The 25,804-nt window shown below is 37.9% G+C and overlaps 1 protein-coding gene across 18 annotated transcripts in view; it reads right to left on the bottom strand.

The window, feature by feature from the left end:
* KDM4C (lysine demethylase 4C) overlaps nucleotides 1-25,804 on the bottom strand; it is a 502,429-nt gene that overhangs the window by 351,339 nt on the left and 125,286 nt on the right. For all 18 annotated transcript variants that reach the window (XR_004626454.1, XM_034663835.1, XM_034663840.1 and 15 more), the window contains one exon: nucleotides 19,803-19,917. Coding sequence is in view for 17 of the 18 variants with exons in the window: in XM_034663835.1 (XP_034519726.1) it covers nucleotides 19,803-19,917 (115 nt within the window). In the remaining variant the exon portion in view is untranslated. The remainder of the gene's footprint in view (nucleotides 1-19,802; nucleotides 19,918-25,804) is intronic.

The following is a 25,804-nucleotide window of genomic DNA, read 5'->3' as shown; positions in this document are numbered from 1 at the left end:
AAGTCAAAAATTGAACTACCCTATGACCCAGCCATTGCACTACTGGGTGTTTACCCCAAAGATACAGACGTTTTAAAGAGAAGGGCCATATGCACCCCAATGTTCATAGCTGCATTGTCCACAATAGGCAAATCATGGAAGGAGCCGAGATGCCCTTCAACAGATGACTGGATTAAGAAGCTGTGGTCCATATATACAATGGAATATTACTCAGCTATCAGAAAGAACGAATTCTCAACATTTGCTGCAACATGGACGGCACTGGAGGAGATAATGCTAAGTGAAATAAGTCAAGCAGAGAAAGACAATTATCATATGATTTCTCTCATCTATGGAACATAAGAACTAGGATGATCGGTAGGGGAAGAAAGGGATAAAGAAAAGGGGGGTAATCAGAAGGGGGAATGAAACATGAGAGACTATGGACTATGAGAAACAAACTGAAGACTTCAGAGGGGAGGGGGTGGGGGAATGGGATAGACTGGTGATGGGTAGTAAGGAGGGCACTGAGTTATACGCAACTAATGAAGCATCAAACTTTACATCGGAATCCGGGGATGTGCTGTATGGTGATTAACATAATATAATAAAAAAATCATTAAAAAAAAAAAGAATTTATCTGTCTCCCCCAGTTCTACAAAATTCTAATTTTTTTTTCTGTGTATCCCAATTGTTTGTTTTTTCCACCTTGCTTCATTTCTCTCTCGCTCTAATTTCTCACTCAAAACAATTTTAGCTTTAACACACTCTCATAACACTTGGCAGAGGCCTGTACCTCGAGTCTCCCTTTAATTATTCATAAAATAAGAATAATCTAAGGAATTTCCAATGAGCTCATCTTCATTCTTCACAGTGTAAAATTTTGGATCATATATACACAGGCTCAACAGCATTCCTTCAGTGCAAATGGGAGAACAATAATTTTCCTGAATGTTAAACTACATTTCTTACTGTAGAACATCTGGAGGCTAAACTTACTTATAAACCTGCAAATAAGAGAAAACCATTATATAATCTTAGTTATATCTTTCTCTAAAAAGAAATATTTTAAATTAGAACATAATTAGAATTAGACTCCAGAATTTAGTGGCTCTAATTCTGTTCCAGTGACCCCAAATGCCCACTGACAGGAGGTCGTGACTCACTTTGAGAAACTCATTCTAGGAGGCTGGTATATGGGATCAGCTCCTCAAACTCCCCATTTCAGCCAGACTAGCAGCTCTCTGCCTATGGTCAAGTGAATGATTTATCATGGGAATTCTGCACACTACTGGAAACCCAATGTGGGCATTTCAAGATCTTGGGGATACATCTTTTTTTGTTTTAAGATTTTATTTATTTGACAGGGAGAGACACAGCGAGAGAGGGAACACAAGCAGGGGGAGTGGGAGAGTGGGAAGCAGGCTTCCCGCTGAGCAGGGAGCCCGATGTGGGACTCGATTCCAGGACCCTGGGATCCTGACCTGAGCTGAAGGCAGACACTCAATGACTGAGCCACCCAGGCACCCTGGGATACATCTTTTTTTTAATTTTTATTTAAAATCAATTTAGTTAACATATACTGTATTATTCATTTCACGGGTAGAATTTAGTGATACATCAGTTGCATACAACACCCAGTGCTCATTACATGAAGTGCCCTCCTTAATGCCCATCACCCAATTACCCCATCCTCCCACCCACCTCCCCTCCAGCAACACTCAGTTTGTTATGGTTTGCCTCCTTCTGTTTTCATCTTATTATTCCTTCCCTTCCGCTATGTTCATCTGTTTTGTTTCTTAAATTCCACATACGAATGAAATCATATGGTATGTGTCTTTGTCTGACTGACTTACTTTGCTTACCATAATACCCTCTACTTCATCCATGTGACTGCAAATGGCAAGATTTCATTCGTTTTGATGGCTAAGTAATAGTCCATTGACTATTGTATATATATATATATACACACACACACATATACCACCTCTTCCTTATCCATTCATGTGTCAATGGACATCTGGACTCTTCCCATAATTTGGCTATTGTGAACACTGCTGCTATAAATACTGGGGTGCATGTGCCCTTTGAATCACCATGTTTGTATCCTTTCCATAAATACCTAGAGTGCAATTGCTGGGTCACGGGGTACTTCTATTTTTAACTTTTTGAGGAACCTCTATACTGTTTTCGAGTGACTGTACCAGTGTGTATTCCCACCAACAGTGTAAGAGGGCTCCCCTTTCTCCACATCCTCACCAACATCTCTTGCTTCCTGAATTATTCATTTTAACCATTCTGACCAGTGTGAGGTGTTATCTCATTGTGGTTTTGATTTGTATTTCCCTGATGCCAAGCGATGGTTGTCATTTGTTTTTATTTTTTATTATTAACATATAATGTATTATTTGTTTCAGGGGTACAGGTCTGTGATTCATCAGTCTTACACAACACACAGCATTCACCACAACACATACCCCAAGATTTCATTTTCTTGATGGCGGCATAATATTCAACTGTATGTGTACACCACATCTTCTTTATCCATTCATCTGTCGATGGTCATCTGGGCTCTTTTCATAGTTTCGCTATTGTGGACATTGCTGCTATAAACATTGGGGTGCAGGTGCCCCTTCAATTACTACGTTTGTATCATTGGGGTAAATACCCAGTAGTGCAATTACTGGGTTGTAGGGTAGGTCTATTTTCAACTCTCTGAGGAACCTCCATACTGTTTTCCACAGTGTCTGCACCAGCTTGCATTCCCACCAACAGTATAAGAGAGTTCCCCTTTCTCTGCACCCTCGCCAACATCTGTCATTTTCTGACTTGTTAATTTTAGCCATTTTTACCATGTGAGGTGATATTTCACTATGGTTTTGATTGTATTTCCCTGATGCTGAGTGATGTTGAGCACTTTTTCATGTGTCTGTTGGCCATTTGGGTGTCTTCTTTGCAGAATGTCTGTTCACGTCTTCTGTCCATTTCTTCACTGGATTGTTTTTCCTTGGGTGTTGAGTTTGATAAGTTCTTTATGAATTTTGGATACTAGCCTTTTATTTGATGTGTCATTTGCAAATATCTTTTCCCATTCTGTCGGTTGTCTTTTGGTTTTGTTGACTGTCTCTTTTGCTGTGCAAAAGCTATTTAACTTGATGAAGTCCCAATAGTTCATTTTTGCCCCAGCTTCTCTTGCTTTAGCAATGTGTCTAGGAAGAAGTTTCTGTGGCCGAGGTTGAAGAGGTTGCTGCCTGTGTTCTCCTCAAGGATTTTGATGGATTCCTGTCTCACATTTAGTCTTTCATCCATTTCCAATCTACTTTGTGTATGGTGTAAGGAAATGGGTCCACTTTAATTCTTCTACATGTGGCTGTCCAATTTTCCCCACACTATCTATTGAAGAGACTGTCTTTTTCATTGGATAGTCTTTCCTGCTTTGTCAAAGATTAGTCGACCATAGAGTTGAGGATCCATTACTGAGTTCTCTATTCTGTTCCATTGATCTATGTGTCTGTTTCTGTGCCAGCACCATACTGTCTTGATGATTACAGCTATGTAATAGAGCTTGAAGTCTGGAATTGTGATGCCACCAGCTTTGGTTTTCTTTGTCAACATTCCTGTGGCTATTCGGACTCTTTCCATGTTCCATACAAATTTTAGGATTCCTTGTTCCATTTCTGTGAAAAAAGTTGACGGTATTTTGATAAGGATTGCATTAAATGTGTAGATTGCTCTGGGTGGCACAGACATTTTACCAATATGTGTTCTTCCAATCCATGAGCATGGAACGTTTTTCCATTTCTTTGTGTCTTCCTCAATTTTTCATGAGTATTCTGTAGTATTCTGAGTACAGGTTCTTTGCCTCTTTGGTTAGATTTATTCCTAAGTATCTTATGGTTTTGGGTGCAATTGTAAATGGGCTCAACTCCTTAATTTCTCTTTCTTCTGTCTCATTGTTGGTGTATAGAAATGCAACTGATTTCTGTGCATTGATTTTGTATCCTGCCACTTGACTGAATTCCTGTATGAGTTCTAGCTGTTTTGGGGTGGAGTCTTTTGGGTTTTCCACATAAAGTATCATATCATCTGCAAAGAGTGAGAGTTTGACTTCTCCTTTGCTGATTCGGATGCCTTTTATCTCTTTTTGCGGTCTGATTGCTGAGGCTAAGACTTCTAGTACTATGTTGAACAGCAGTGGTGATAGCGGACATCCCTGCTGTGTTCCTGACCTTAGGGGAAGAGCTCTCAGTTTTTCCCCATTGCGAATGATATTTGCTGTGGGTTTTTCATAAATGGCTTTTATGATATTGAGATATGTACCTTCTATCCCTACACTGTGAAGAGTTTTCATCAAGAAAGGATGCTGTACTTTGTCAAATGCTTTTTCTGCATTTGTTGAGAGTGTCATATCGTTCTTGCCCTTTCTTTGATTAATGTACTGTATCGCATTGATTTGTGGATGTTGAACCAACCTCGTAGCCCAGGAATAAATCCTACTTGGTTGTGGTGAATAATTCTTTTAATGCACTGTTAGTTCCTATTGGCAGTACTTTGGTGAGAATTTTTCCATCCATGTTCATCAGGGATATTGGTCTGTGATTCTCCTTTTTGATGGAGTCTTTGTCCAGTTTTGGAATCAAGGTAATGCTGGCCTCATAAAATGGGCTTGGAAGTTTTCCTTCCATTTCTATCTTTTGGAACAGTTTCAAAAGAATAGGTATTAGTTCTTCTTTAAATGTTAGGTAGAATTCCCCTGGGAAACCATCTGTCCCTGGGCTCTTGTTTGTTAGGAGATTTTTGATTACTGCTTCAATTTCCTTGCTGGTTATGGGACTATTCAGGTCTTCTATTTCTGCCTGGTTCAGTTTTGGTAGTTTATTCATCTCCAGGAATGCATCTGTTTCTTCCAGATTGCCTAATTTGTTGGCATACAGTTGCTTATAATATGTTCTTATAATTGTTTGTATTTCTTTGGTGTTGGTTGTGATCTCTCCTCTTTCATTCATGATTTTATTTATTTGGATCCTATCTCTTTTCTTTTTGATAAGTCTGGCTAGGGGTTTATCAATCTTATTAATTCTTTCAAAGAACAAGCTCCTAATTTTGTTGATCTGTTCTATTGGGGGTTTTTTTATTTCTATATCATCAATTTCTGCTTATTTCTCTTCTCCTACTGGATTTAGGATTTGCTTTTCTTCTTCCAGATCCTATAGGTGTAGGGTTAGGTTGTGTATTTGAGACTTTTCTTGCTTCTTGAGTAAGGCCTATGTTGCTATATACTTCCCTCTTGGGACCACCTTTGCTGCATCTATCTTGGGGATGTATCTATACACCGTTACCTTGGTTTATTCACTCACCATTGAATTATGAACTTTTTCCTAACATCTATTGTATGTATTATCACATGTCTATAACAGTTTGTAGCATTATTTTCCCTTGTAACATATACATTGTTTCACATTCTTTGCTATAATTTTAAAAATCACTGGAAAATAATTTTGGTATATAAACATGTACCCACACTTCTGATCATTTGTAAAACAGATTCTAGAAGCCGAAGGTGTGGATCAATAGTTCATTTTCAACAGAATTACATGACTCTTTATTCTATTTATAAAATCTCTCCTTAAAAAAAATACCTGCTTCCATGCCTTTAAAAGCCATAATAAAGATGAAATCTAAATTATATTCATCTTCTTTTTTTTTTTTTTAATGGGAAAGAGAGGGCCAAGGTAGGCATGTACCTTCAAATGGACGTGCCTTATCAAAGTACTTTTATAAACCTGCAGGCAAGGCCAGGGCTGCAATGGCAACAGAAGAAGCTTGCTTCTGAAGATACTAAACATCCAGTGAAGACCCTGGATGATATTAACCCAAGAGAGGAAGAGGTCCAGAGTACACAATTCAGTTCAAAGTTCTAATCGTCCTTCCTGATGACAGTGTAGAATAGTAGAAAGAGAATAGGGACACGGGCCTCCCAGCTCCACCACTAAGTAGGTGTCATCTTGGATAAATCCTATTTCAATCTGAGGTTCTTCATCTAAAAATGTGCTGGCTACATCAGATGATTTCCAAGACTCCTTCCAGGTGAAATCATCAATGATTCTATGATCACCAGTCAAATTCAGCAATAAAACTCTGGTTTTTTCACCTTTGGACTTCATGGTCTTGCCTCCTTCAGTAATTCCTGTTGCTGCTTCCCTGATACTTTCCCAACGGATATCTGCCCCTCTGTGCCTACTGATCATCTAGTACCCACAAAACACTTAGCATCCTCAACACTCACCGTGGCTCATATGTCTGATGGCCACTATACCTTTAACTCTCACCCTAAGCTCAGGGATAATGTCAGTCCCCAGGAAGCTTAACCTCTTTATACTCTTAAGGTGCAGAATATTCATGCCAGCCATGGAGCACCTAATTTGCACTATTCATGACTCTCCAGCTAACTAGTAAGCACCTTGCACTGGCAAAGACCTGCTATCCTGACACTTGTCACACTTCCACAAACCACTCAGCAGCATGGGACTCTACAGAAATCAGAAGATTTATCCATTCAGCACTGTATTGAACATGTAAGTATACTTTAATTTTGAAGTTTAATGGCTGAGATATAAAGAGAAGACTCAAAGAAAAATGACTAATTCTATCCAAACCCTATCCAACCCAAAATCATTTCCAACATAAGATCAGACAGTTTTCCCCATGAACATGCTGAAGTCAGTAGCTTCTTATCTCAAGTGGCAGCCTAGCCTGTTATGAGGCAATAATGTTCCTCAGAAAGTTCTTTCAGAGACAAACTTGATGTTTCCACACTGATCCCACCTAACCCTCTCACATGCAGTACACTTGAGGGCAGTGGCCATGTACTCTGAGGTCGCCCTGCATCTGGGCTTTACCTGTCTTCCATTGTCAGTTCCTATATAATCCTGGCATGCTGCTCTAACAATAACCCTCTAAAAACACAGCTTCCAGAACTGAAGGAACATTCTAGATGAAATATGACTAGTGAATTGGAAGTACCATCGTCTCCCCTGTCTGGATGCATAATATGGGATCATTCACTGACAATCAGCCATAATATGCTGGCAGATAATGAGTTCTGATTAACTGAAAACCTTATTTCACAAAACTAAAATCTGAAAGTCAAAATCCTATAAGCCAATATCTCTTTCTTTGCACCAAAACATGTCTGGAATGATGACATTTTACTTGGATGTGAAAGTTACACAGTGTTCTGGCTTCAAATTATTTATTATTTCAAGAGAAATGATATACTGACATGATACAAATACCAAATAGAAAGGAACTCTGTTAGTGACTCAGTTTAAACTGTTTAACCTCATTTGGAAACCCTCAGCCTTAAATAAATTTGTTGTCCAAGTGCACCATCTGGTGGATAAAGGTATTTAAGCTCCCCCATTGTGAGAAGAAAAAAATCTATCATTTATAAGGCTAAAAATGCCACTAAAACTAAAATCTTAGTGTGAAAAGATGCCCATGCTTTAGCCAAAAGCTTTCTTATAGAGAGCCTCTTGACAAAATTATAATACGAAAAAAAATCTGGAACTCATAAAACCACTACCAAAGAATCCAGTTCATCTTCTTCAAGAAATGTTGCTTATCATGAAACAAACATTTTTAATCTGGGAGGAACCTCAGAGAGCAGTTAACTCAATCACTTCCCTTTACAGATGAAGGCTCCAAGGCAAAGACAGGGCTTTCTTGAAAGTCACAGCTAGGGATAGCAGGCATTGACTATGTAAGTAAATAGATCGATTATTCTGTACTGTTTAATACGGTCTTCTATTTCAAGATGCTGTGCAGGAAAGGCAGGAAATAAGGAAGCCAGTGTCTGTGGCAAAGTGCCACTCTCTTGGGTTGACAGTAATCTGGCCACCCCACTATGGACTGTGACCTATCCCACACTGATTTCTGTAAGACCAGGAGTTGTCGTACCCTTCCTGCCTCTAAGCCTGCCTGCATCTCTCTTCACCTTAGATTTATGCTCCCCCACTCCCCTGAGAAAACCATCCAACCAATAGAAATTAGACAGAAAAAATAAATGCTAAATTATCCTGTTGAAGGACATCTATCAACAGGGGAAAGCGTTCACAATGTGTTAAAATGGGAGAGGAAAAGAAAAAAACAAATATGTTCACTATGATACCATATCTGTAAAAAACAAACAAGCAAACAAAAAACAACAACAAAAAAAAACACAGTTCTCAAGTATTAAGTAGAGAAAAAACATTGGAAAGAAATACACTAAATGTTTTTGACAGCTAGTGTCTCTGAATGCCAGGATTTATGAGTGATTTCAATTTTCTTCTCTTATACAACGCTTTCCAAATTTTTTATCCTTAACATTTATATCAGCAAAAAGGTACTTAAAAATTTATGCACTTATACTCACAGACAATAAAGAAAACTGGCAAAAGAAATTTGAAAGAGGACCCCAAACACACATCCATCCATCTAGTACATAAATAGCAAGGGAAAAAAAAAATTCTCAGCTCTCAAGGAGAAATATAAAGTATAAGACACTGTATTTTTGTCTTAAGGCTTACCACAGTATTTCAAAACATTTTAAATTTTCTATCAATTGTGTATTAAGAAATACCTGGATGACTAGTTAATTAATATTGTATAGGGATAATCTCAGAAATATAATTTCTTCAAAATATTTTATGTATTTTGAGACTTAAGGACTTGAGTTCACATCCTAAGTCCGTTTTCTGCTTGTAAAATTTTGCCTGAGTTATATGACAGAATATACGGCATGATGTTCCCCCAAAGGACTCCATGGCTTCCATGATGAGAACCACTGTCTCCTAATGTAATTCAGTCTTTGAAGTATAAATCAGGAACGCAGTTATCCAAAGGTCAGTAACAAGAATGGAACGCTGTTATTTTGTCTCAAGATCCCTGCATCATCTACGTAGACTGAGATCAGAGAAGGAATCTTTTGCTAAATATCTTAAGGTAACAGTTTTCAAGTGTTGTCTGGGGACCACTGGGAAACACCCAGATCCCATTAAGGTCTGTGGCATCAAAACTGTCTTCATAATTATACCAACACATTATTTGCTTTTCACTCTCATTCTCATTTCACAACAATAGGGTTGAGTTTTCCAGAGGCTACATGACATCACCACAGATTAAATGCAGAAGCAAGTATATGAATCCAGAGGCCTTCTTTTAAGCTAGACATTAGAGATTTGAAAAATGTAAAATAATGCCACCCCTTTCACCAAACTTTTTGTTTCAGAAATTATAGTCATTTTTTAATAAAAATATGTATGTTATTATATAATGGATTATTCTTAATGAATTGAATACTCAGTTTTAATTCTAATGAAATAAACAAGGGTAGATATAACCTGCAAAAGAAAAGCTCTTTGAGGTCCACAATAAATTACTAGAAGTATAAAGGGGACCTGAGACCAAAAAGTTTGAGAACCACTGCCTCAGGGTGTTAGTGTTCAGAAAAACACACACCATCCCTCTTCTTCCTCTTCAAAGCACTTTCCAAGCCTCTTGCTGTGACCAGTCCATCTTATAGACCATTATCTGATCACAGTTCCTAAAGCATGATTTTGATCTTATCACTTCCCTCCTAAAATAATCTCAAACAGTTCAAGATGTATAGAGTTTAGCAATAAAACTCTGGTTTTTTCACCTTTGGGCAAAAACATACAAGAAACTCCATGATTTGTCCTCAGACTATTTTTTTAAAAGTCATACGCTCATCAATTCTACAATTATTTCAGTGCATTCTTTGCAGCAGACACTATGATAGGAGCTGGGACTGGAGAGTCTATTAGAAATAATACCCGCCAAGGACTAAGAGTCTACTGAGGAAGAAAAAGTCACATAAATACAGGTATCCTTAATTTTCTATACTCATTTTCTGAATTTGTTATAATTATATATATTTTTTACCCAAAATTCAGTATCCACATCAAAAATTCTCTATAATGACTCTAAATGTCCACCAACAGAATCATTTTGGTTGTACACAAATCCAGATAAGGGAATGTAGGTAATAGTTTAGTTGGATCTCAACTGTTCTCCCTAAAAGAGTAGCCAATCATGCCTTGTGCCCATGTTAAATGTACTGAGCACCAATGCTGTCATCATCCCATCATTATTAATGAAAATATCTTCTGAGAAAGTAGAAATGCCCAACGAAAAAGTCAGTAAGTGTAAGAAACGTAGAAAAGTCTACACATCAGAAAGAGTTGGAAGGGATGGTGCATACTGAAGGAAGGAAGCACTAAGGCATGTTCTCCACATGTCCCTATCTACTAAACACAGCAGTGTTGGAAAGCTTAACTGTAGCTACTCAAGCCAACACAATATTTGAGAAACTAGAGAAATTCCTTGCACAGTGGACTGAGAGCCACCCACAGGAGACCACTGAGTACCAGGCTGGTACAAGGGCTGGTAGTGGACACATTCGAAGATCTGCAAGCAGCTGCAAGTGGGGGAGGAACATGATTTAGTGAAGGAACTGAATCTCAAAGCAAGTCTTAGAGATTTATGAACAGTGATAGATGGCACAAACTGTAGGTCACTAGTGAAGCAGTTTCCTCTCACAGTGAGATGTGCTATCTTTCTCCAGTGAACTGCAGAAAACTCCCATTAAAAATGATAACACATACAAAAAAATAAAAAATAAAAATAAACAATAATAAAAATGATGACACACAAAGGAAATTGTCAATCTTAATGCAATACCATCTCATAGGTTTATTTCAAAACAAAGAAGTACTTGGACGTAAAGCATTCAAAAAAGGATAACTTGTTCTTAAGTGAGAACTATGACGGCGTAGATAAGCTAAGGTCCTTGCTGGTCCACTACTCTGACAACATCCGCTCAAAGGGGCCACTGTAGACTGTACTGCCTGTGATGATATGAGACATTCGAACATTCAAATCAGAAAGCCTAGGCAATGGAGAAGGTGGGTGAAGCTTAGGGGCAGAGCTATCTGTCACCATTCAACAAAGGGAAAATCTTGCAAAGGGGACTCTCTTGAAAACAGACAATATGCTTGGGGATCCTTCTGGTGTTACAAATTATGAAGATAATAGCCAGCTTAACCAAAGTATATGGAACTTCATTTTAAACCTCGATTTAGGGGCGCCTGGGTGGCTCAGTCGTTAAGCGTCAACCTTTGGCTCAGGGCGAGATCCTGGCATTCTGGGAGTGAGCCCCGCATTGGGCTCCTCGCTGGGAGCCTGCTTCTTCCTCTCCCACTCCCCCTGCTTGTGTTCCCTCTCTCGCTGGCTGTCTCTCTCTCTCTCTCTCAAATAAATAAATAAAATCTTTAAATAAATAAATAAATAAATAAACCTCAATTTAATGAACCATTATCATCAAGACATTATACTATATGTTAGGTGTTGCTAGAAATGCAGCCCTAAATAGCACACAGAACACAAGCCTGACTGCCTCACTCTCACTGTCCTAGTATAAACAATGTTGATGCCTGTGCTTCACTCTCACACACAGAACAAAGAGATGTACTCTGTCTTCAAAGATCTGTGGAAGAACACTCAGCTACTGGCTATCTCAGAAATGTCCTATCTTCTTTCTTTCCTAAATATACCTGTTGACTTTCATATCCCTTAGCCAAGTTGAATCATCCCACACAGTTACAGGACATTTTCTCCCTGTTCCTCTTCACTCTTTATATCTCTTCTCTTTTGTGTGTTTGCTTCCCGAAGAAACTCTCATGCTTCTTTTAACAAAAAGCTAACTTTTTAAATGTATAGTCAGCAAAGGCTAGTTAAAACTTTCTTTATAATGGACGAGGTGGAGTGCCTGGGTGGCTCAGTCAGTTAAGTGTGTGCCTTCGGCTCAGTCATGATCTCAGAGTCCAGGGATCAAGCCCCATGTCAGGCTCCTGACATAATTAAACGCCTCAATTTCATTGTCTCAAGGTATCAGTGTAGTCAATATAAATGAATCTCATTCTCCTGAGAACATTCAGAATTTTATTTATATCACATCTATCTCAAAAAGGTTTTGAGTATCACTCCCCAAGTACATTATTATGCCTCTGTGTTAGGGATTGGCAAATTTTTTTCTGCAAAGGGCCAGACAATAGCTGAGATGCCCTTTAACAGACAAATGGATAAAGAAGATGTGGTCCATATATACAACGGAATATTACTCAGCCATCAGAAACGATGAATACCCACCATTTGCATCGACATGGATGGAACTGGAGGGGATTATGCTAAGTGAAATAAGTCAATGGGAGAAAGACAATTATCATATGGTTTCACTCATTTGTGGAACAAAAGGAATAGCAGGGAGATCAGTAGGAGAAGGAAGGGAAAAATGAAGGGGGGGTAAACAGAGGGGGAAATGAACCACGAGAGACTATGGACTCTGGGAAACAAACTGAGGGCTTCAGAGAGGAGGGGGTGGAGAGATGGGCTAGCCCGGTGATGGGTATTAAGGAGGGTAAGTATTGCATGGAACACTGGGTGTTATATGCAAACAATGAATCATGGAACACTACAACAAAAACTAATGATGTACTGTATGGTGACTAACATAATTTTAAAAAAAAAATCTAAAAAAAAAAGAGGGCCAGACAATAAATATTTTAGCTTCTGTGGGTCATACAGGCTCTATCACAACTACTTAACTCTGCCACTGTAGTGAAAAAAAAAAGCCATAATACATAAATGAATAAATTAGGTTATGCTCCAATAAAACTTTATTTATAAAGATAAACAATAGACAGAATCTGACTCTGCATCATACACCCAAAGGCTGGGTTGTGTCACCATACACCTTTGATAGTCTTGGTATCTCAACTTAAAACATAGTAACTTGCTTAAATCATATGACTGTTACTACCGCCACAGGCTACAGCCCATGGTACGGACTGATACTCTTCCGTATATCCTAAGGAAATCAAGCTGTGCAAGAAGCGGCAGAATGAAAGAGGAGCAAAGACTCGTGCCCTGGGATCCCCAAGCCCTTCTCCCTTTACCGTTAGGGCTGACTGTCCTCAACGAGTCCTTCATGGACACTCTCAACCTTAATTCCTACGTCACATCCAAGCCTGATCATCACTAAAATGGTACCTCCTTTGCCACTGAAAATTTGCCTGGTGCTGCAATACAAACATCTGAGCAAGAGGGGCCACCATAGCACTACAGGTCTGAGCCCATATCCGCAGCCCAGTCTGCAGTCTGGGGCCGATCCCTTCCCCTTAGATCCCATAATTCCAGGCCAGCCTCACCCTCCACAAGCCAGTGCTCAGAAAAAAGCCTTAGAATTCAGTAAAAATACAGAGACTATTGTGTGTGGTCTTACCCTCAAATTTGTCTCGCTCCTATCCCATCCTCCTTTCTGCTTCCTTTACCTGACTTGAACTTACCCATCTAGGTCCAGTTCAGATGTTCTCTCTCCTCCAGCAAGTGTTCCTTCAGTGCCAAGTCTGCTCTGTCTCTCCTCCTGGCTCCCTAGAACCCTACACTTGCCTTAATGGTCAAGCTCATTACACTTTATTGCCCCTCTGAGCCTATGAATTACTTGAGAACGAGGATCCTTATTCATCTCTGCACCATGCACAAACTGTTCCTCTTACCTCCCCACACCCTGTCCAAGAACTCCCAGCCTCACCAAAAAAAAAGCTATGGTTTTTCAATCATTCTACTGAAATTAAAGGAAATGGCCATAACGAGAAATTAGGGGGGGAAGTGAACTACAATTTGATGACTATAATTCCTTCCAAAACAATGCCATGAACCATAACCAAACCAGTTCCCAATACAATTTAAATATTGAGCCAAACAGTTAAACAATTCAAGGACACAACTGTAAAGAGCAAAACAATACATGGGCTTTATCAATGCACATTCATTGTGATGATTTCAAACGCTGCTGACTGTCCTGGGTTATTAGGACACTCTCTCTTCATCACTCTCTTTAATGCACTCTCTTCTTTTTCTCCGTCTACCTCAAGGGGGCAAAAACAAGTTGTTTTTCTTTTGTTTGAATTAAGGTGTCATCAGTGTGACTGGTTTTGTTTACCAGTAGCAGTTCACAACATCTCTCTTGTCTCTCTTTGTGCTACAAAAGCTTTGAAAATGTCAGCTCAACTCTGGAGCTTCTAAATGTACCTGCAGAGCCACACCAATTCCATAAAATACGGTGCCTTGTAGGTCCTACCAAAATGACAGATTCCTGACTTCAGAACATGCTTTAAACTGCATGTTTATAAACCAGTGGATTTTGTTCATTGGATTTTAATAACAAAAGTTACTCAAACATGAATTCTAAAGTCAATGTTGCCTTAAAGCAATGCCAATGTATAACTGGTTTTCAAATACAAGCAATAAGCATAGCAAACCAAAATCCATTAGCTTCTTCTGTGCCATCAACAATTACTGTATTTTACTATCAAAAATGAAAGCTAGTTCAGGGCATTTTTGTGTTAATTGTTCTGGAAACTGTCCCAGATATGCTGCTTCTAACTCTTAATTATATATGCAAAAAGGAACTTAGAGATCAACGATCCCAAAGGGTGGTTAGAAAAAAATACCTTAAACTGAATTTTATTTTATTTTAGAGCACTCAGACATGCAACCTCTCAGCCCAGAATCTAGATGATTCCTCAGCTCAATCTTCCTCTTGGAAGCCTAAAAACTTGCCAGTACACCATACAGAAGAAACCAGAGAGATGGCACAAAATAAACCATCAGTTCAGGGGAAATTTGTGGTTGATGACAACCTAGTTTCACACATTTCTACAACTATGGGATTAACTATACACAACTGCTTCCTTAAAACTGGCATGGAACATAAGAGCACCTGGCAGCTCCCCCCGCTTTTTTTTAAAGATTTTATTTATTTATTTGATAGAGAGAGAGAGACAGCCAGCGAGAGAGGGAACACAAGGAGGGGGCGTGGGAGAGGAAGAAGCAGGCTCCCAGTGGAGGAGCCTGATGTGGGGCTCGATCCCAGAATGCTGGGATCACGTCCTGAGCCAAAGGCAGACGCTTAACGACTGAGCCACCCAGGCGCCCACACCTGGCAGCCCCTTAACAGCCTAGGAACTTTGGAACTACCTCCCTAGGTCCCATGTATAAAATGCCAACAGTATTTACTCTGCCTTACCCACTCCAATGGAAACCCCACAGAAGTGGTTTAAGACAAAGTGCCATGTTCTTTAAGGAAGCTTAACTGTTAATGGCACTCATTTTCCCAAATATAAGTAACCACATGTTAAAAACAGATTTGCTATCGGGGTACCTGGGTGGCATAGTCAGTTGAGCATCTGACTCTTAGTTTGGGCTCAGGTCATGATCTCAGGGTCCTGAGATCAAGTGCTGTATTGGGCTCCATACTCAGCACAGAGTCTCTTGAGACTCTCTCTCCTTCTCTCTCTCTCTCTCTCTCTCAAATAAATAAATCTTTTCAAAAAAATAGATTTGTTATCACTAAAGAATAAATCAGTAAGAATACACTAGAATTGAAATACAAAAAAAATACAGCAATAATCTGGGGCACCTGGGTGGCTCAGTAGGTTAAGCATCTGCCTTCAGCTCAGGTCATGATCTCAGGATTCTAGGATCAAGCCCCGAGTCTGAGCAGGGAGCCTGCTTCTCCCTCTCCCTCTGCCCCTCCCCCACTGCTCGTGCTCTCTCTCTCTCTCTCTCAATAAATAAATAAAACCTTTAAAAATATATATATAGCAATAATCTAATACAAGACACAATTTGGCAATCTAAACATGGCTGCAACTAGAATACACTAAATGACCCTCTAAAGAGCAATATCAGAAAATGTTTCTAGGGGCGCCTGGGTGGCTCAGTCGTTAAGCATCTGCCTTCGGCTCAGGGCGTGATCCCGGCGTTCTGGGATCGAGCCCCACATCAGGCTCCTCTGCTGGAAGCCTGCTTCTTTCTCTCCCACTCCCCCTGCTTGTATTCCCTCTCTCGCTGGCTGTCTCTCTCTCTCTGTCAAATAAATAAATAAAATCTTTAAAAAAAAAAAAAAAAAGAAAATGTTTCTAAAGCCAAAAACTGTTAAAACCTCCTTGGCTCTTTGGGGAAACATACACTAACATGCAAACACATGCATACATATACATATGCATTCACGTAAAATGAAAAGCCAAAGAAAATCTTAAAGAGGTTGTTTCTGTTTGGTAACCTTATGAGCAATTTTTATTTTCTTCTCCATATTTTTCTATATTTTTACAATTTTCTACATGAGTACACACTACCTTAACAAATAATAAATTCTCAACATAGAATTTACTTATATTAAAGAAAACCCAAAAGGAGAATGGGGAATGTTTTCTCTTTTTTAACTTTATTTTAATATTTCAAACATATACAAACTTAAAATTTCATATATCTATCATTTAGCTTCAATTGCCAATATTTTGGCAATCTTCTTTCAACTATATCCAATCCGTCTTATTTTCTGAAGTATTTTATTTTATTTTTTTTAAATATTTTATTTATTTATTTGACAGAGAGAGACAGCCAGCAAGAGAGGGAACACAGCAGGGGGAGTGGGAGAGGAAGAAGCAGGCTCCCAGTGGAGGAGCCTGACGCGGGGCTCGATCCCAGAATGCTGGGATCATGCCCTGAGCCAAAGGCAGACGCTTAATGAATGCGCTACCCAGACGCCCCTCTAAAGTATTTTAAAAGCAAATTCCAACCCCATGTCACTTAACCTGTATATACTTAAATGTGTATCTTTAATTAAAAAATATGTATATATACATATAAATAGTCACCATGCCATCATTACATCTAACAGAACAATTCCACAGTATTATCTAATATCTAGTCCATATTCAAAAATAAGAATGGTCCTTTTGGGTGCCTGGGTGGCTGAATCGATTAAGCATCTGCCTTCAGCTCAGGTCATGATCATGGGGTCCTCGATGGAGTCCTGTGTGGGGCTCCCTGCTCAGCCGGGAGTCAGCTTCTCTCTCTGCCCCTCCCCCATGCTTGTGTGTGCACGCGCACGCACACGCATGCGCTCTCTCTCTCTCTCTCGAAAAATAAATAAATAAATAAAATCTTTAAGGGAAAAAAAAGAAAAAAAGAATGGTCCTTTCAATTTAGAAATCCACCTGGGAGCATCTGGGTGGTGCAGTCAGTTAAGCGTCCAATTTAGAAATCCACCTGGGAGCATCTGGGTGGTGCAGTCAGTTAAGCGTCCAGTTAAGCGTCAGTTAAGCGTATATTCCATCTGGTTGTGACCTCAGGGTCATGAGGTTGAGCCCCTGTCATGCTCCATGCTCAGCACAGAGTCTACTTAAGTTTCTCTCTCCCTCTCCCTATGCCCCTCCCCCTTCTCTCTCTCTAAAATAAATAAATAAATCTTTAAGGAAAAAAAAACAAAAGAAATCCATCTAGAAAATTTTAAATTGTGCCACTACCTCATACCCAGAATGTATAAAGAACTATAAATCAGTAAGAAAAACAAGACACAAAAGAAAAATATTCAAGAGGCTTAAAAAGGCACCTCAATAAAAGGGAAAATCCAAACAGCCAATGAACATAAGAAAAAAAATCATAACGCAACTTAAGACCACAAGCTACTACTACACACACCCAACAATATGGCTAAATTTAAAAGAATGACAATACCAAGTATTAGGTAGGATGAGGAGCAATGGGAACTCAAAAACACTGCTATAAGAAGGTACAAACTGGAAAACAGTTTTCTTCTAAAGCTAACCATAGCTTTATATACCCTATAACCACTACCAGGCCTACATCCAATATAAACACATTCTTCCATGCACAGGGAAACGTGAAAAACATTCATGAAAGTTTTGTGCATAAAAGCCAAAACTAGAAGTAATCAACATGACCATAAGCTGCAGAACAATAAATGCACTGTGTAACATTTATACAATAGAATAACACACAGCAAAGAAATGAATGAACTGTAGCCATAGTGCAGAAAAAGCTTAGAAATGAGGGGCACCTGGGTGGCACAGTGGTTAGGCGTCTGCCTTTGGCTCAGGGTGTGATCCCGGCATTATGGGATCGAGCCCCACATCAGGCTCCTCCGCTATGAGCCTGCTTCTTCCTCTCCCACTCCCTGCTTGTGTTCCCTCTCTCGCTGGCTGTCTCTATCTCTGTCGAATAAATAAATAAAATCTTTAAAAAAAAAAAAGCTTAGAAATGTGTATAATGCATGAAAGAAGCCAGATATAAAAGAATACACACTGAATGATTCTTCTAGTTATATAAAATTCAGAAACAGGATATAATGAATTACATCTTTAAAGAAAAGAAGTACATGATTGCCATAAAGTCACAATAGTGACTATCTTTGAAGAAAAAAGGGAAGACCATGATCAGTGAAGAAGGTGTGTGAGGGAACTCTAGGGTGCCTGAGGTCAATGATGGTACACAGGTGTTCACCTTGCAACAATTTGTGAAGCTTTAAGTTAAGTTTTATGCACCTTCCTAGCTTTCAAAATACAAAATGTTTAAAAATACTATAATAATAGATTCAGACAAAGATTATCAATGGATGTAAATTCACTGAATGAAAGGATGCTGGGATACAGTCTCTAAGCATCACCCTATAAATCTCTTACTAATTATAAAGAGAAATCCTTGACCAGATCCTTCAGATGAAGGGAAAAATTTATATATATTATTGGCAAAATTAGGATCCCATGAATATGATCTGTATATTAAATGATATACAAATGTTAAATTGCCTTGTTATTAAAACACATGTACTGAAATAATTAAAGAACTGTCATAATGTCTGCAACTTACTTTCAAATGTTATTGCAGACAGACAGAAACACAGAGAAAAAGAAAGACAATGGCAGAACAATGGAAAAACAAAGGAAATGAGGCAAATACTAACAACTGGTGAATCTAAGTGAAGATATCCCAGTCGTCACGGCACTACTTCAACCTTTCAGTATGTAAGACATGTCCCAAAATAAAACAATGAGAGAGGGAATAAAAGGTTTCAAAAAGGAAGAACAACAGCAGCAACAAAAGACAAAGTTTACATGTATTAGGAGGAGGCAAAAAGGACTAGATTCTTTGTATATTACAGTCTCATGAAAAATAACAGGAAAGACTATAATAATATGTACTTTTTTAAGAAGAGAAAAATCGGGGCGCCCGGGTGGCTCAGTTGGTTGAGTGTGGGACTCTTGATTTTGGCTCAGGCCATGACCTCAGGTCCTGAGAACTAGCCCCCACCCCCCCCAACCCCCACAGGCTCCATGCTCAGCAGGGAGTCTACTTGGGATTCTCTCTCTCCCTCTCCCTCTGCCCCTTCCCCTGTGCGTGTGTGTGCATGCTCTCTCTAAAATAAATAAATCTTTTTTTTAAATAAATAAGAAAAATTTTCACAATTTGTGGAAAAAAGGAGAGTAAGCCTGTTCAAATGTAACTTTTTCAAATGACAAGGGAAAACTACTAGAAGACTGCATATTAAAATACTGTTTTTTGCCTTAAGGTGGTAGTATTATGGATAATATTTCCTGTTTCCCAAATATCTTTATAATGTGTTTTGCTTAAAAAAATTTTTAGTGTAATTTAAAGATTAGCCAGATAACCACATAATATATTACTGTTGAACAATTTCAGGTATTTGTACCATTCGCTGGTTTCAATCTGAAAAATACCAGCAAGAGAAATCCCACTGATGTGTCTTGATTTCCTCTTATCCTATGAGGAATTATGGATCACACAAAGCATAACAAAGGACTACTTCTCAAGTACCTAAAACGGTAATAATAATAGGAAATCTTCCCTTTACAAAACCCATTACAGTATAAATATACCTCATCATATATACTCCCATTGATGTCTGCGCCATAGATGGGTGCCACAAAAGTTAAGTTCTTCCAGTACTTGCGCTCCAAGTCTTCATAATCCAAGTATCTTGGAGTACAGTATCTGCAAAAGGTAAATGAAAAGAGTACAAACTGATACGACGATTAAGATGTTCCCCGCCCATATCACATAAATCACTTTCTAAACAAAATTTTATTAAAATGAAAACAATGCAGCAACTCATGTTGTCAAATTTAACAAGTAAATATACAAATGTATTTATCACAGATCTCTGGATACGCTAAAGATTCCTAAATAACTCTACAAAATACCTTTGTATATTTTACTAATAAGGAAAAAACTCTCATGAAAGTATCAAATATCAAAGGAAAATAGTTAAAAATTCATTATTTTATCTTTCAAATTATCTTCTAAAATCTTTAACCAATTATACTATACTAGTAAATTTTACAGACTTACATGCAAATGGTAAAACATCTACAGAAAAACTGACAAAAAATAATTTCACTAAAGTCCAAGAAAGCAAAACCAAAATAAGATACTTTGCAACCACTAGATTGGCAAATGCTTAATATATTAATGGCAGGAAAGAAAGAGACCTCTCTTACACAGCTGGAGTGAAAGTATAAAGTAGTACAAACTTTCCAGAGTGTAACTTTTTACAAATACCAAAACCTTTAAAAAATGTGTAGCTTCAACCCTAAAATCCAACTCTGGAAATTCATTCATTCTAACAATGCAGAGACGTATAAATGATACATGCCTGGGATGTTTGCTCCAGCATTAACTGAAAACTCAAACTAATGTCATCCAACAACAAGGGCTAAATTAAATAAAATACAGACTACAAAATAAGGTAGATATTTCTATGTATTGATATTAATATCTTTCCACAACGAATTAAGTAGGTTATAGAATGGTGAATACACTATGATAATATTTATGTAAAAAATCTATAACGGTACTCATAAGGCCAAAAAGAAATACAGACCATATTATTAATATTAATGGTTATCTTTTGCATTGGAATTACAGAAAGGCACTTACTTCTCTGTATTTTTTGGACTGTGAACAAACAATCTTATATTAATACACACAAAAAAAATACCAGTATTTCTATATGAGAAAAAAAAGAAATCAACAAACTAAGAAAGTAATGAAACAGGTTTTTTAACAGAAAAAGAGTGTTTAGCAGCAGTAGCAATCCCCATAAAGCCTACTGACATTTTATTATATATTTAATAACTGTGGAACAATCAAAATCAATACTCACTATACTGGGACCCCAAACTAGTTACCCAAGCAGTAAGCAAGAAAACCAAACAAATTAACAACTGTACTTGAAATATAGAATAATTTGCTGATTTACCCAAAACATTAGAATCTCAACAGGACAGCCAAAAATTTAAAAAGGATGGGCATGAAAGCATCATTAACTCCACTGTATGCCACCACTTCGATTAGTAGGTTCCAATAGTAATAAGAATTCTAGGCAAGCTAACCAGAGGTCAGACTCAGGTGATAAAAAAGGTAACAGAGATATTGTTTATTATGCCTTACAGAGAAATTTTTGCATTTTGGATACTAAAGTCCTAAACTGTCTTTCACTAGCAGAGACCCAAAGAATCTATCACTATATACTACTCAATCATGATAAATTTTTAACTACCTATAACACTAAAAGGAAACATCTGGTTCAGTATTGGCTACTGAGGTTAATTCTAAGATCTGTGGATATTTGAAACAATGATTCTAAACTTGAAAAGAGTGACCAGTTCAATCAATTGGTGCTCAATTCTAATGAAACCCAGCTACAGATTCCATCCCCAGAAGACTCTGTCGCACAAATCCAGTATCAATTTGCTCAAAAGCAATCCAACCATTCTTTTTTTCCAGAACCTTTTATTCACTATTACTACAATTGTTAAGAGACGGGTCTCCAGGACCAGCCTGCCTAGAGCTTTGAATCCAGGCTTTGCCATGTATACGCTATGTAATCCTGGGCAAGGGACTGAATTTACCTGGACCTCATTTATTACTCTATAAAACTGGGATAATAACAGTTCAACTATCGTGAGGACTCCATTACATAATCATGTAAAGCACATAGTTCCATGCCTAGAAGAAAGTATAGATCAGTAATGTAAGTGATACAAGAGAGTACATTACTCTTCTCCATAAAGTTTTATAGTAGAACTATGTTGGAGATCTCTAGATTTTCTTTGAACTAAGTTGTGTTATTAACCAAATGAGCATGTTATCCTGTCTACTGTTTACACCAAGCATATTATGCACTGTGGACCTATGCAAGGGCATATACTGAATGAAGGAAAACAGATGAACACAAAAACCAGGAGAATCCCTCCTGCCTCCCATAAAAATTAACTCCATCTCAGGACCATACTATAACCATTACGAACACCATTTGACCCGAGTACAGCTATAAGTGAACAAGCAAGAGCCTTGGATTGAGACTTAGAAACCCATTTCACTGGCATTTGAAACAAATTTCCTACATGGAATTGGCAGAGGAAATATAAAAAGAATTTTCAAAGGTATTTTTTTTCCCTAGGAGTTTTCATTTTATTTTTTTTCTCCCCAAATTTTTATTTAAATTCTAGTTAGTTTACATATAGTGTAATACTGGTTTCAGGAGAGTTTAGTGATTCATCACTGACATACAACACCCAATGTTCATCATAACAAATGCCCTCCTTAATACCCATCACCTATCTAGTCCATCTCCCACCTACCTCCCTCCACCGACCCTCAGTTCGTTCTCTATCGTTAAGAATCTCTGACGGTTTGCATTCCTCTTTTTTTTTTTCCATTCCCATATGTTCATCTGTTTTGTTTCCTAAATTCCACATATGAGTGAAGTCATATGATATTTGTCTTTGTCTGACTTATTTCGCTTAGCATAATACACTCCAGCTCCATCCACATCATTGCAAATGACAAAACTTTTTTGATGGCTGAGTAATATTCCAGTGTGTGTATCTGTGTGTGTGTGTGTGTTCTTCTTTATCCATTCATCAGTCAATGGACATTTGGGTTCTCTCCATAGTTTGGCTATTGTTGATAATGCTGCTGTAAACATCAAGGTACGTGTACCCCTTCAAATCTGTATTTTTTTATCCTTTGGTATAAAGGATAGTGCAATTGCTAGATCATAGGGTAGTTCAATTTTTAACTTTTTTTTAAGAATTTATTTTTGGAGAGAGAAAGAGAGACAGGGCAAGTGCATGGAAGGGAGCAGCAGAGGGAGAGGGAGAAAGAATCTTTTTTTTTTTTTAAAGATTTTATTTATTTATTTGACAGAGATAGAGACAGCCAGCGAGAGAGGGAACACAAGCAGGGGGAGTGGGAGAGGAAGAAGCAGGCTCATAGCGGAGGAGCCTGATGTGGGGCTCGATCCCATAACACCGGGATCACACCCTGAGCTGAAGGCAGGCGCTTAACCGCTGTGCCACCCAGGCACCCCCGGAAGAAAGAATCTTAAGCAGGCTCCATGCTCAGCCTCAAGCCTAATGTGATGCTCAATCTCACTACCATAAGATCATGACCTGAGCCAAAATCAAGAGTCAGAGGGCTTAACCGACTGAGCCACCCAGGTGTCCCTACTTTTCACTTTTTGAGGAACCTCCATACAGTTTTCCAGATTTGGCTGTACCAGTTTGCATTCCCATTAAAGGTATTATAACATTGTAACAATTATAATGAAATTAATCCAACTCAAAAAATAAAACTTAACATGGGATAACCTGTTAGGCAATTTCTCATAATAGATTATTTCACAACTAAAAAAAAAGAACCAATTATTTTTAAAAAATATTTTTAAACTTCAGAAAATCTAAATAAATAAAATCTTAAAAGAAAAGAAAAAAAAAAGACTGAAAGAAAGAAAAGGGCACCTGCGGGGCTCAGTCAGTAAGTTTCTGCCTTTGGCTCAGGTCATGATCTCAGGGTCCTGGGATCCAGCCCTAAGGTGGGGCTCCCTGCTCAGTGGGGAACCTGCTTCTCCCTCTCTCTCTGCCCCTCCCCGCCCATTCATGCTCTCTCTCTCTCTCTAATAAATAAATAAAATTTCTAAAAAAATAATAATAAATAAAAACTTCAGAAAATTGAGATATTTACATTATTTAATAAATCACTGCAATCTGTCAAATAATTAATACCACTTCAAGTATATCTTAGCTTTCATGACAATTCATTCAATCAACAAATACTAAAACAGACCCTACTATATGCCCCCAGATACTGTACCAGGCACTGGGTATAAAGTGATACACAAAACAAACAATGTCACCTGAATGGCTGCATTCAGGAAGAATCAATCTACAACTAAGCCACCAAAGTAAAAATTGAACAGATATATGAACAAAATAAGTGCCTAGTAAAATAAATTCCCTCTAAATAGAAAACTGATACCACGCTACCATAATCACATGGGCTAGAGATGATGATACAAGTTTCTCGATGACAAGGAAAAAAGGTCTTCAAGGCTCTGTTCTCATCAGTATTTTGAATCACCATGTATTATTAACAGTAATCGTCTCTGGGAGTTAAAATTATGTATTTCTATAATGTTTGAATTTTCAAATAAGCATATATTACTTTTGTAACTGATAAAAGCACTTCTGACCATTCTTCAAAATCCATCTGAACAACACCTACAAAATGAAATTACTCCTTTCCTGATTATCAACCACAGAGGTCTTATTTTCCTTTGAAACCCCATTGTACTTTTCACCTCTCCTATGGTAATTATAATGGTTATTAAAGGTACTAACAAACATTTTCTAGTAAGTATAATCTGATTACTTTCAAATACAAATTGTCTCCTGAAATATCAAAGTAGCCAAGCAAACATTCCACTAAATGAACTAATCTGTTTAATTAACACTTTAAGAACAACTCTGGAAATGGATGCTAGAAGATAAATAACAGAATACAGCAAACCTAAGTGAAATAAGTCAATCAGAGAAAGACAAGTATCTTATGATCTCACTGATACGTGGAATTTAAGAAACAAGGGAGAGGATCACAGGGGAAGAGAGGAAAAAATGAAACAAGACGAAACCAGAGAGGGAGACAAATCATAAGAGACTCTTAATCTCAGGAAACAAACTGAGGGCTGCTGGACCGGCGGGGGGGGGGGGGGGNCGGGGGGGGGGGGGGGGTGGAGAATGGGGTAGCCAGGTGATGGACACTGGGGAGAGTATGTGTTGTGGTGAGTGCTGTGTATTATGTAAGACTGATGAATCACAGACCTGTACCCCTGAAACAAATAATACAGTATATGTCAATAATAAAAAATAAACTAATTTTTAAAAAGAAATGAAAAAATAAATAAAAACTCTTGCAAAGGAAAAAAATAAAAAATAAAATATGTTATCAATCTCTTTTAGTGAGAATAATAAACAAATATAGGATATGATCAAAAAGGAAAAAAGAATACAGCAAACCATTTATATTTTTAAAAAGTTGGGTAAATTTGCTTCCACAATCTTGTTTCAATAGCATTACATTAATAAGTGGTTAAAAGAGTTCTTAAAAGAGTTTGAATACAAAGCAGTCCAGTCTATGTAAAAGTTTTACATTCTGAATTAATGAGATCTAAAACAATGCCTACCAAAAATTCAAAAGAAGGGACTCACATGAAATATAAAACTTTCAATTCCTTTGGAATAGCCACAAGGCTCCATAACTGGAACTTTACACACAGAATTAAGATTCTTCAAGCACCATCAAGTACTGACTATGTCAATTTTAAATTTTAAAAAGATATCAACTAAATTCATCCAAAAAGTTTAATTTCACACACACCTATCCAGAGAATTTAGACGGTGATGTTTTTTGATTGGCTGATTGATTGGTTGATTTGGAGTTTTAATTTTTTTTCAAATTAATGTGTTGGTCTTAGGCTTTAACTACCATATCAGAAACTTTCTTTAAAAAGGTAATTTAAAGGGGCACCTGGGTGACT

This window comes from Ailuropoda melanoleuca, chromosome 7 (genome assembly GCF_002007445.2).
Source record: "Ailuropoda melanoleuca isolate Jingjing chromosome 7, ASM200744v2, whole genome shotgun sequence".
Taxonomy (NCBI): domain Eukaryota; kingdom Metazoa; phylum Chordata; class Mammalia; order Carnivora; family Ursidae; genus Ailuropoda; species Ailuropoda melanoleuca.
This window is presented reverse-complemented; position numbering and strand designations above follow the sequence as displayed.